At 36.2% G+C, this 12,993-nt stretch overlaps 1 protein-coding gene across 2 annotated transcripts in view; it reads right to left on the bottom strand.

Moving 5' to 3' along the window:
• LOC103488640 (ABC transporter C family member 2-like) overlaps positions 1–12,993 on the bottom strand; it is a 52,888-nt gene that overhangs the window by 21,911 nt on the left and 17,984 nt on the right. For both annotated transcript variants that reach the window (XM_008447461.3, XM_017044625.2), the window contains exons 11-17: positions 9,885–9,959; positions 9,478–9,585; positions 8,615–8,749; positions 4,342–4,448; positions 4,163–4,256; positions 3,390–3,557; positions 2,090–2,230 (exon numbers count right to left, since the gene is read on the bottom strand). In XM_008447461.3, the coding sequence (XP_008445683.3) occupies positions 2,090–2,230; positions 3,390–3,557; positions 4,163–4,256; positions 4,342–4,448; positions 8,615–8,749; positions 9,478–9,585; positions 9,885–9,959 (828 nt within the window). The remainder of the gene's footprint in view (positions 1–2,089; positions 2,231–3,389; positions 3,558–4,162; positions 4,257–4,341; positions 4,449–8,614; positions 8,750–9,477; positions 9,586–9,884; positions 9,960–12,993) is intronic.

Genomic DNA, 12,993 nt, shown 5'->3' with positions numbered 1-12,993 from the left:
CTAATACTCTTATGAGCTTTTGTCTTATTGATTATCAATAAATGAGACTGTGTCCTTTTCAAAAGAGAAAAATAATAGACTATCGACCCTCCTAGCACATCCAATCGTCTCTTCCGAGTCTTGATCCTGAAAAATACAATGAGCGTCAAAGAAGACAACATGGCAGCCAGCATCCTTAGAGGTCTTACTAACAGATAACAAATTCCAAGGTAATTTTTGGAACAGGAAAAACAAAATGCAACGTAAGTATTGTAGTAAGAGGAATAGTTCCTTTTCCTACAATAAAGGTGAAACTGTCGTCAATGATGCGAATTTTTTAATTCCAATATATAAGAGAGTAGGATGCATATAAGAAAGAGGAACTAGTCATATGATTAGAGGCTCCAGAGTCTATAATCCATGGAGTTGAGTTTATGCAAAAGAGGGCTTGAAAAAAACTAGCTGATTGTGCCAAGGAAACACTAGGATTATCGGATGAGGAAGTCGTCTTTAGCAATTTCAAGATTTGATCAATCTGCTCTTTGCTAGGTGTATAGGAGGGAATTTCTCTCCCCTTGCTTGAACCTTTTCCAATTCGCAGGTTTGCCATGAAGCTTCCAACATGTTTAACGTGTATGTCTGGGTTTATTGCAATGGTAACACCAGAGTCGAGGCTTTTCATGTGCCTTGCTAAAGTGATCAAAGGCTTTCAATGACTACTTGTTCGATCACCAACCCAAAACTTTTTACGAAATTAATAGGCTTTTCTTCATTCATAACATTCTTGCGGCTTTCTTCTCTGCAAACTTTGAGAAGAAAAAAAAAGTCATTAATAGATGGAAAAGTGGTTTTCCCAGGTATTCGACCTCCAACCTCACCAAATTCCACATTGAGGCTGACAAGGAACTTGTAATACAACCGTCTCCTATAGTTTTCCTGTAATACTTTTGATCATTTGTAGACTTCCACTTGTATGAATCAAAGAGATCCAATTCTTGCCAAATCATTGGTGTATATCTCTTAATTTGAGATTCAACTCAAATACATGTGATTGATTGGCTAAATCAAAGTACATCACACATTGTCCCACAATTCCTTGGCTGTATAGCACATGTAGTTTCAGTTGATGTCTTCAACCATGGAATTTACAAGTCAAGTCATAACCAAGGACTTTCATCATCCAATACAGCAAACAAAGAGCCATTTGGTTTTGGGGCAATTATCTCCTCGGTAATTAGCCAATTTTTCCCTGTCCACGAATATACAGACTAACACTTTGTGATCAATGAAGAAAATTGTCCTCATTAAGCCAGATAGTGGTGATTTGGATAACGGGGTTGTTGGAATGGATACGATTGTCGATCTTAGCCATAAGTAACTTAGTATCCGACATGGATGAAGCAACAACAAAGATCAAAAAATGAAGAGAACAGATCTGAAAACACTAACCAAATTCGTCAACGGCAGCGGACGGTGGAGGAATTGGCGGCAGACAGCTTAGAAAGGATCAATGGTGAGGACCACGAGAAACTACGACGAAAAGAAAAAAAAACACTAACTTACAGCCAAAAATTGCAAATAAACGTAGCTGTCATCGGCCGTCTAGCGAGTTGTGGTAAGCGGCGGCGATCAGTTAGAGCAGAACAACCGGCGACAACAAACCTTGAGGCAGTGGAGCACATGGGCGGCAGCAGCGGACTATAGAAGTTTTAGGGTTTTTTAGGTTTTCAAATAATTAGGGTTTTTTTAGGATTTCAAAAACCCGTTTTGATACCATGCCAAAGAATGTAATTTTCTGTATATTTAACAAAGAGGGAAGAGTTTTCTTAAATAGAACAACCCATTACAAAAATGAAAAAATAAATTTGGCAAATATAATACAACCAGTATAGTAAAATATAATACAAAAAAGGAAAAAATCAACAAAAATTAATAACAGTTTGTTTAATAAGTTACTTTGAACTGAACTTGGATTTAATTCATTCAAACTATTTTCGTACATCCAAATTCCGTTTTAAGGACTGAGTACTAAATCCAAATTCAGACTGAGTAAAGACTAAGTATTAAATCCAAATACAGCCAAAAAATCTTTAGTAAAGATTGAATGCACCTTTAAGTCCCAAGAATAGTATCCGTTCTTGATTGAGATGGCTGGAAGTTTCAGATTTAATGGTGGGTTTGGGAACAAGACTTTCTCTTCCGCTAGAAGTAGCTCCTCTAAACGATTTATTGATACTTTAGCATTTACCACCTGTCAATAAATGGCACTTTAACCAACAAGATACAAATAAAACCATAACATCATAACTGTAATAGCATTTGCTTAACCTTGCAGTTACTTAAAAGAAAGGAACCTAATAGCCAAAAGGACTGAAAACACAGATAAGGTCACACGTGAGTTCCGAAAGAAAAGAACCTAATAGCCAAAAAATACAACTGAAAAAAAACAAAAAACAAAGCATGACCATGCACCCCCTAGCACTACCTTTTCAAATGTTACTAATATTAACCAGATAAAACGAATTCAGATAAACTGAAGGTAGCATGCAAAACTAGTAACCTAAGAGAAAGTAAAAATTAAATACAACATTATAAGGCATGTGCCTCTGCACATAGGAAGAAGTTCTATTAATATTAATACAAGAAGAAAATTATAATTGGGATTACTACTTTTTTTAAGAAAAGAAAACAAAACTCTTCATTGAACATGAAAAGAAACAAATGCTAAAAAATACACAAACCTTAAAAAGAAAAGAAAAACTGAGAAAACAAAAGAAGTCAATTCAATCGAGATAAAAAGGAGAGAAGACATCAAAAGCAAACGCTTAACACCTAATAAACAAGCTCCAAAAAAGAAACAGACGTTAGAGAACACATAAACTCTAATTATTTTTTTAGCAAGGTAAGTCCTCTCCCCTCTCTCCTCCATCCTCCCCCCTCCCCATCTTCCCGCTCCACTCTTCTCTACAACAATTATGTCTATTATGGCAAACTTCAGTTAATTAAAATTCAGCATAGAACTATTAATCAGCATCACCAAACAATTATGTCTATTATGGCAGCAAAGTGTTGCTGGATGCTTAATTACCCGTGGCACAGGGATGAAAATTTTCACCCCAAGTGTTAGTTTTTTATGATAGGATAAAGACTTCAAGGATGCGAAAAGAAATACAAGTTTTATGCAAGTAACATGAAGTTAGATCCTTCCAGACAGGTTCAAACAAAATGATCAAGTCATGTTACATTACTACCACAAAATAGAAGGTAAAAGCGAGAAGCACAAACAAGAAACTCAAAGTGTTAACAACCACAACCCTCATAGCATAGCCTATACACAAAGTAAACATGAGGTTCATTTCCAAGCCAGAAAATGTTTAAAATTTAAATTTCAGAAAGGCACATAACAAAACCTGGGTTATTATGTTAGGAAGCATAATCAGAGGAAATCGTAGCACTGCAAACAGCGAAAGTGACGTAAATGCCCTAGATGGGGTCAAGTCTCCCCCAAAAGCAGTGAATAATCCAAAAGCAGTCACAGTCACCAAAACGGGAATGCTATTCAGTATGAAACTATTTAACTGCAAAAACAAGTAATATTGTTAAAATACACAACCCTAAGGTTCACGAAATCAAGAGACTAAAATCTCATTCATGAGAGAACTCTATCTAATCAGCGAGGCTAGACCACTAAAAAACAAAAAGGTTTCAAACATTATACCTAATGTTCACAAAACCCTGGTTACCCCTACATAGACCTAGTGCTATGATACCATGTAAACAAGGTTTATGTGCCTATAATAATCTCAGAAAAGCTAGGTGATTTTCAAGTCATGGGTCTAAACATTTGCTAGATGGTTTTTTCATGGTTGGTGAAAGGGTATTTTCCAATTCTCTTTTCTGTCTTTTGTAGGTAACTACTGCTAAGCATAGATTTTACTTCCAGTTGTCTAAATTTCTTTTCACTGACAAATTCATGAAAGATAAGGAATGTCATCATTCATGAAACCCATAGAAGATACTGAATCCATATTAGTAATGAACTACAGAACGGTGTGTACCCTAAAAAGTCTTTGAATCCAAATGAAACTCTAGAAGATTGAATTAAAAGGTAAGACAGCAATCTTAAATATAACATTGTTCAGAGAAGATTAACCTTGAAAAGAAATATACATATATAACGTACCGCCCCAAGAAGTGCTGCCTTACGAAACCATGACAGCTCATCATTCCGAATACTTTCTACTTTTGAATGAAAGCTATTCTCCCATGCATAACATCTAATCCATTTCCAACAGCCATCAAAATTATTAGATAAGTTTTCGATAATAAAAAGTTGAAGTATTTTATTCTTAGACTGCATACTTCACTGTATCCATTGCAGCTAAAATCTCATTCATGAGACCAACTCTCTTGTCCGTACGTTGCAACCCCTCTTTGGACTGTTTCTGCAATCTGCTGATTACAAGTGTCTGTAATCCCAAAACATAGTAGCATTAATGTTACATATTTCTAAAATACAATCATCTTGGGCGATTTAAAAATGATAAAAACAAATGGGTCTAGCATCATGCATAAATGTTACGTTTATATGTCAATGCCATTACATGAATCTGTCATACAGATCGGAAGTACACAAAGCAACATGCATGTTATGGAGGTTGATAAAAGATTTAGAGGTATAAACTACCCCCTTCACCACTAGAATATTAACAACTTGAACTTTGACACCTTCAGCTAAATGGAAATACATGGCGTAATTTCCAATGAGCAGCATTGAAAACCCAAAAGAAGCTCGACCACATAAGAGTGTTGATCAGAGTCTAGAACAGATTGTGTGGGTTCATTCCATCTACTATTTGGGTGATGGACGTATTATATCACCAATTGACTCAAAATTTTAAATTAACTTAATAAAATAATACATGGTGCAGTCCCAAGCTCCACCAATCTCCATTCCTTCCTTCCAATTACAAAGGGGAAAAAATAGTATAAATATATTTTTTTCTTAAGGAAAAGAAATTGTCATATGGCAAATTGTGATTGGGCACTAGCGTTGTTGCACAAAGATGGGTGCAAGGACGAACCCAAGTATTTATCGATTTAATATTAATCAACTTCTAAGTTAATCATTCAAAAGGCACCATGGAACAACCCACCTAACCCTACAACATTGGGTGTCAAGAAAACTCGCAAGAAATTAATTCCTAGGTAAGTGGCCACCATGGATTGAACCCATGACCCCTTATAGTTAGTTATTGAGAATATGCCTCCCTTTTTACCACTAGGCCAACCCATGATGGTTGTTAACTGGAGAGAAAATATAAGATTACAAGGGTTGGGACACAGGGCATCCTAAACCACATTGCTCTGTTACCATCTTAAATCACCAATTGACCCAAAAGCTTAAGCTAGTGGGTGAAGGTAAATTTAATTATATTATCATTTAACAAATTCGGGCCACAATAAGTACAAAATCAGGCTTCAAATGCAAAATGTCATCTTCTGATCAAACCCAAAAAATGAGCTTTGAGACCCGTGTGAATAAAAGGGTCAATTTTGGTAAACAAGAGTTTTAAAGAAGGTTTTGAAGAAGTATTTTGTTGAACGATCGTGTAAAAAGTTAAACGATCGTTTAAAAAGCTAAACAATTGGTTAGGCATTGGAAGTTGAAGGACAGTCTTGAGTTGAGTGCTCGATGAGTGGATTCCAAGTGTTTAGACAAGCAAAGACTCAGAATTTAAGTAAGCCTAAGCTTGCAAGTTTATAGGGGTTTTAAGGATGACTAATCCAAGTTAGGATTAAAATAAATAAGAGATAAAAGGCAGAAGGAAAAGGGATTATTATGAGATTACAAAAAGAAGAAATTAAGTGTTGTTTTACCGAGAAGCTGTTAGGCAAGAAGAATGGGCTGAACTTAGCATTTTGAAGAAAGGAACCTTAAGTTTGTGAGTGATTTTTCTAAAAGAAATTCCAGATTTCTAAAGTTTTCTTTTTCTAGTCTCATGTTTTATGTATCATGTATTTATACGTTTATGTTTATGGAAGCATGATTTATGAAGAAAGTTTTAGTGTTGTGTTACAAAGCTAAAGTTCATGTTTCACTGATTGCGTTGTATGCTTTGATTGAAAGTAAACCATTAGTCATATTCCTATCAATGGGCTAGCTATTATGTGCACATAAACAGTAAAGGCAGCCATGTAGAAAAAGACTGCATGGTGGAGTGAATCTGGCTAATGCATAAAAGGAGTGTATTAAGCTTAGCTGCCTAAACAACGAAAAGAAAACCAGGGTTATTCACGAATGCTGTTGATGAAAAGAAAACCAGGGTTGTGAAGAAATTCCAGATTTCTAAAGTTTTCTTTTTCTAGTCTCATGTTTTATGTATCGTGTATTTATACGTTTATGTTTATGGAAGCATGATTTATGAAGAAAGTTTTAGTGTTGTGTTACAAAGCTAAAGTTCATGTTTCACTGATTGCGTTGTATGCTTTGATTGAAAGTAAACCATTAGTCATATTCCTATCAATGGGCTAGCTATTATGTGCACATAAACAGTAAAGGCAGCCATGTAGAAAAAGACTGCATGGTGGAGTGAATCTGGCTAATGCATAAAAGGAGTGTATTAAGCTTAGCTGCCTAAACAACGAAAAGAAAACCAGGGTTATTCACGAATGCTGTTGATGAAAAGGACATCATAGTAGTCTAAACACGATATGCTGAACCTTGGCATAGGGAATGGTTAATGTACTTGATAGAAAGGAATATATGAGACTAATGTGTATTTTTATGATTTATGTTTAGAGGTTTGTGGTGTTGCCTGTACTGTGAAATGAAAATGTTTGATGAATTGTATTCCCGAAGGTTTTTAAAACCATCACTCACTAAGTCATTGACTTACATTTTAAGTTTTTCCCTACCCCAGGTTGTAAGAAGCTAGGCGATCGTTTAAAGAGCTAAGCGATTGGGTTGAAAGTTGAGCGATCATTTAAGAGCTAAGCGATCGAGTTGAAAGCTAAACGATCTTGAAGCTTGAACGCTGCGAAAACGTTTGGCATTTCTTTGTTAAGCTTTTGTTTTAAGAATGTTTGTATCTTCCACTTTTGCAGAATGCATCATTTTTAAGTTGTAAAGAAGTGGTTTATGTTATTAAAGTTGTTGAGGTTCTGTTGTTTCTGTCAAGTTTTGAGTAGCTTAGTTGTCTAAAGTTCAAAGTTTTTAAGGTGCGCTCTGTTTCGCATGGCAAGATTTGGGTTGCTTGTGAGACATGAATCCTTAAACTAGTGAATACGGATACTCATGCACATAAACACTTGAATAGGATTTCGGCCAACCACATTTAAAAAGCTTCTCCTATTTATTTGTTTTCCTTCAAAATCTCAGAGGATCATTCATTTTCCATCGGACATGACAGACTATGGATCTTCAACTTTTTCAGTTCCTCTTTTGAGTACAAATTGCGGATAGGGGGATTTAATCCACAGACTTCGAATAAACATTGATTCCAAATGACCCAAGCTCTTGGCTCTTCAACTTTTTCATTTCTGCAAACTTATTGAGATAATCTTCTATTATTTCCTAGAATACCAGCCAACCTTTTTTGTCAAAGCCAACAGAAACATATATCAGTTGTCTTCCTCTAGTACTAGGCCATACACTTGATTCAAAGGACCATCCAGATGAAATTAAACTTTTGAAAACCTTATCACACCATTACTATCTTCGTCTTTCTTTCGGAAGAAGGATTTAATTCGAGAATGAAAATCTCAACCAATCCACCTTCAAACCAGCGAAGAAGGAAGATTGACAAATTTTCTTTTTATAATTCATGTCTTCCACATAAAAAATTGATTCTATTCATGTGAAATACAAAAATAAGTACCACATATGCAACAACTCTTAACTTCCATTGAAATAAGTAGGACTTAACTTTCACAATAGCCCATTATGAAACAAAGCAATGAGAAAACGAACTAATGACACAAAAATGATGAGCTTGCCGGCAAAAAGCTAAATGGAGGAGAAAGAGGGAGGAGAAGGAGGGAGGAGGAGGAAGGAGAAGAGACCGGATGCGATCCAACTTCTAAGCTGGCACTCTTTTCATCATTCCCACATTTTTTATGTTTAAGATATTTGTGACAGCTGGAATTCTATAGTTTCTTCTTTTTAAGCTTTCTGCTCTATTCACTCATTCTGTTTTCCGTTTAGATTTCCCTTGCTTCTTCTTCTTGTACTCTTTTCTATTGCTTTCACTCATAAAGGAGTTGAATACTCGGGGCACTAGTCTCTTTATCATTTTCTTAAAGAAAATTTCTGTATCTTGTCCAAAAAAAAAATTCAGTACTTGTCTCAACTTTAGGGCCTTCATCTTTTTTCTAGTTTAATTTAATAAGTCTGTTGCTTTTCAGATTTTTCGTTTACTATTATTCTCCGTTGATTGGAGTTTATTTCTTTGAACAATAGTAGATTTTTTTCACTACACTTTTCACTTGGGTGAAATCATTTAAGCATTAACCTCTTTAGATCAATAAAAACAACATGTTTCAGATAGAGATTTATTCGTGATGTAGCAACTAGCTATGCTAACCAAACGCACACTTATAAGAGGAACAGGATAAAAATTTGTTAAATACATACCTGTATAGGAAATAAAAGAACTAGCAGCACCGCACCAAAAAGTGAAGAAATTCCTAACTGCTCGTAAAGGAGAACCATTGCAACCGTAATACGAAGTGGAGCCGACCATAACGTGTGCAGGTACTGTGTTATTTGCTGCATACCAAGACCAAAAAAGTAAGACAAAATAAAATCTACTAAAGTATTAGAAATTAAGATGAACAATAAGAAACATTTCTTAGAAAAGAAATTCATTCAACACACAAAATAGTACTATAATCATAAAACACGCACATAAAAAAAGCATATCAATTAAGACAAATGTCCTGAACAGAATAATCTTCGAAGTGTTTGGGCAACCATGATATTAGTACTATAACAATTATTAACAAAATGGATAATTATGAAATCTAGCTTTAGGGTGGATGTTGAGGTCCATTTATGCTACTCATGATACTGGTAGAAATACTAAGGACAATATTATCCCTTCTCCTTCTTCCCTCCTTTACCAGATTTCTCTCATTTATCTTGGAATTGTTTCCCATGACTTTATTTACTTTCTTGTACAAACATTACCCTTTAAATTAGGGTTGTACTGTACAATAATTAAACACTCAATAAAATCAAAGATTCAGAAATATTCTTCTCTAATGTAACTACAAACTCCAATGAGGCCCGCAAGCCGTGTCCACTATGAATTAGCATTTATTTTCCAAGGCCGGTAATACCAGTAAAATTTTGATAAAACAATTTCCATGACCACATCTAAACCCAAGCAAAATGCATTACATTTAAAATATGAAATTCTGATCGTTGGAAAAATATGAATAATTTATAAACAATCATTGCATATACACCAGAGATAATGAAACTTAAAAATATGCCTGAAGTGTTGCAGCATCGGTAGTTATCAAGTTGGTTATCTTTCCAGAAGGAAACTTCTTGCGCGCCTCATGGGTTAACCTCAAAGATTTGCGAAAAACAGAAGCAACCTAAAGACAAAGAAAAAAAGTTCAGACCTGTATCAAGATAACATCTCTCCAAAGAACTTTTCTTCCTTAGTAGACACAATCATTTTATTAAAGCCACAAAAGAAACTAAGCATCTTCTGGTACAAATTGGGAGGAAATTTGAAGTTCCAATAAATTCAAAAAAAACAAACACATTCCAGACTCTTGAACAATATGAATAAAGCAACCATAGAGACTCTAATCTTCATAACACAACTGAAGGAGTTGTGCAAATCAACTTCACTGGACGAAAAGAAATAAAATGGTAAGGAAAAATTTACCAACGTAGACCGCAGTCGAAAACCAACACGCATCACATTTTGAAAATATTGTGCTTCACATAACACCCCAAGAAGCTGTAAAGCAAAAGACTATTAGATATGTGCTACACAAACTGGGACGTGCAATTGATATGAGCATATTAAAAGTTATAGATGAGATTAAAACAAGCAAATAAAACTGCATAATAACAATCATGACTATTGAAAGCAATTAACACCAACACGAGGCTTATGTGGAAACCCGAGAATCAGGAGAAAAACCATAATACTTTAGTTTTTATTATTTTTCTTATGAATGAACACAATAGGTAGAAAGGGAGAGAATAACTAGAATACAATAAGAGTAAAGAAGGAAAAGATTTAGGAAAGATTTAGAAAATAAAATCTTTTATATTATTCTTTCCAGAAATACTCTAAGGACAAAGCCCTACTAATTTTAACACTCCCCCTCAAGTTGGGACGTAAATATCAATTAGTCTCAACTTCCTAACACAAAGGTCGAAGTTGGAACGTATATTTTTCGGTATTATGGTAGAGTCAAGACTTGCTATTCGAATTTTTTCATTACCAACACATGGGGTATACGAGATAAAGTGTTTCAAAGAACATGTCAAGTGATCTGTAGCCCCCGAGTCTAAGATCCAGGGATTCTTCCCATCAACGCAAATAAGCCCAAGGGACTGAGACATACCAAACTGAGCAATGGCACCCAAAGTTGGAGTCTTGGTCTGGCTTGCAGTAGGACCAGTTGATTGAGAAGTTCTGGTAGGGGTAGTCTCACTAATGTAGGCACATCCTGAGTTCTGTTTCTCGTTGGAGGACCGTTTCCTACCTCCTGGAGGATGACCGTGGAGTTTCCAACACTGATCCTTAGTGTGTCATTGTTTCTTGCAGTGCTACACAGGGATTGACTTTCCATTATTCTTGTCACTATTATGATTTGAGGACTGAACGCTAAAGACAGCGGAGTCAATGGTAGGGGTAGTCAGTACACCCATGGCATTAGTACAATCCTCTTCCAGGCGGACTTCAAAACACACTTCCATTAGGGAGGGAAGAGGTATTTGTTCGAATATACGACCACAAACAATATCAAATTTGTGATTAAGTCCTGCAAGGAAGTCATAAACACGGTCAGACTCTTCAAGTTTAGCATATTGTGTACCATCATTTGGTGTGTCCCAAACTATCTCTCTGCACAAGTCCATCTCCTGCCAGAGGAGAGAGAGCTTGTTGAAATAGGTAGTCACGTCCAGGGTCCCTTGTTTGCAATTATGGACCTGTTTTCGCAGTGTATACAACCGAGAGGCATTTTGTCGTTTCGAGTAGAGGGTCTAAGTGTATCCCACAAATCTTTTGCTGTGGCTGCATATAGTAGAGGCTTGTCGATTTGTGGTTCCATACTATTAATCAGCATGGACCGAATAAGTAAGTCCTCCCCTTTCCAGAGTCTTCCAAGACGTCTCTTGGTGAAGGACGTACAATCTCTCCAGTTAAGAAGCTGAACTGGCAGTGACCTTCAAGGAACATCTTTATTGATTGGGACCACCTGAAAAATTCCCTGTAGACGAGCCCAAAGAGCCAGTTATATAATTTGACAGTAAATTAGGGAACGAAGTTATCGGGTTCTTGGAATACATCGGCAACTCGATTGGTTTGGAATGCATTGAAAGACTCGCCTGCTTCAATGTCCGATATGTTCTGGGGTTGATCAATCCTGTTAACAGAAAACAACGGTTGGTGTAAAGAGTCAACATACAGCGGATGCTTACCGTACAAATTTGATAGATTTATAGTTATGGATTGCTGTCCGGAGTTCATAGGCTACGCGTGAGGATGCGGATGGCCGGAAGGGTATGACGGTTGGACATCCAACAGCGCGTAGAAGGGAATGGGCTGGGCGGTGAGATGAAAAGACGTCGGTGCGTGGGCCCACACACCGAACAGGAGCAGTGCGTGAGGCTGAGGCAATTTTTGGTCAGACGGCGACGCGTACGGCTGCAAAACCACTCCCGTCGGGTAGATCGACAGTTCCTGTAGGTTTTGGAGCAGTTTCTCCAGCGGCAACGACGGAGGCGATCAAGGCGGCGGCGACAGTGATGGGTTCAGTTTCGATCTGGGTTTCTCCTAGGTTAGTTTCTAGGGTTTCGTTATTGCTTTGCTCTAATACCATATTAAAGGCAATTAATACCAACACGAGGCTTACGTGGGAACCCGAGAACCGGGAGAAAAACCACGATACTTTAGTTTTTATTATTTTTCTTATGAATGAATACAATAGGTACAAAGGGAGAGAATAAATAGAATACAATAGGAGTAAAAAAGGAAAAGATTTAAGAAATAAAATCTTCTATATTATTCTTTCCAAAAATACTCTAAGGACAAAGCCCTGGTAATTCTAACAATGACTAATATGGACCAAACCAACTAGAGAATTTTATTATGAATTAAAAGTTATGGAATACAAAAAAGCTCCATTTAAAGAAAATTAAATGCAAATCAAAATCTCAAAAGGAGAACTTAAATCTAATCCACAAAACAACATCTACAATATTGAAAAGCCCATTCTTTCGGCACAGTAGAAGGATTTGACTATTTTGCAATTTTCTACTTCCATAACTGAAACGGGGTTGATTGAGGGCACACTGGAGAAGAAGCTTCAAAGGATGGTGGAAGGGCGGAGAAGTGAGGAGGAGAGAGGAGGAGAGAGGTTCATTTATCTTGTAATTCTTTCCCTTGACTTTATTTACTTTCTTGTACAAATATTACCCTTTACATTAGGGATGTACCGTATAATAATGAAACACTCAATAAAATCAGAAATATTCTTCTTTAATATAACTACAAAGTTGAATGAGTGGCCCTAAGCCGTAATGACAGACTAGTAATGATAACGTGTTAGAAAACAAGAACAAAATAGCAAAAGAAACACTTAGAATAAGAGAGCAGAGTAGGGTAGATGAGAAAGCTCAGAGCAAATTGTTTTGTCAATTAATGTGTGTTTCAACAGCTTCACATAACGCAAATATATAGTGTTTTAAAGGAGTGGATAACAAACCTTTTCCTTTCCCATTTTTTCTCTTCTCATAACATGAAACAAGGCTTCATT

The sequence above is a fragment of the Cucumis melo genome, chromosome 3, assembly GCF_025177605.1.
Source record: "Cucumis melo cultivar AY chromosome 3, USDA_Cmelo_AY_1.0, whole genome shotgun sequence".
NCBI classification, from domain to species: domain Eukaryota; kingdom Viridiplantae; phylum Streptophyta; class Magnoliopsida; order Cucurbitales; family Cucurbitaceae; genus Cucumis; species Cucumis melo.
This window is presented reverse-complemented; position numbering and strand designations above follow the sequence as displayed.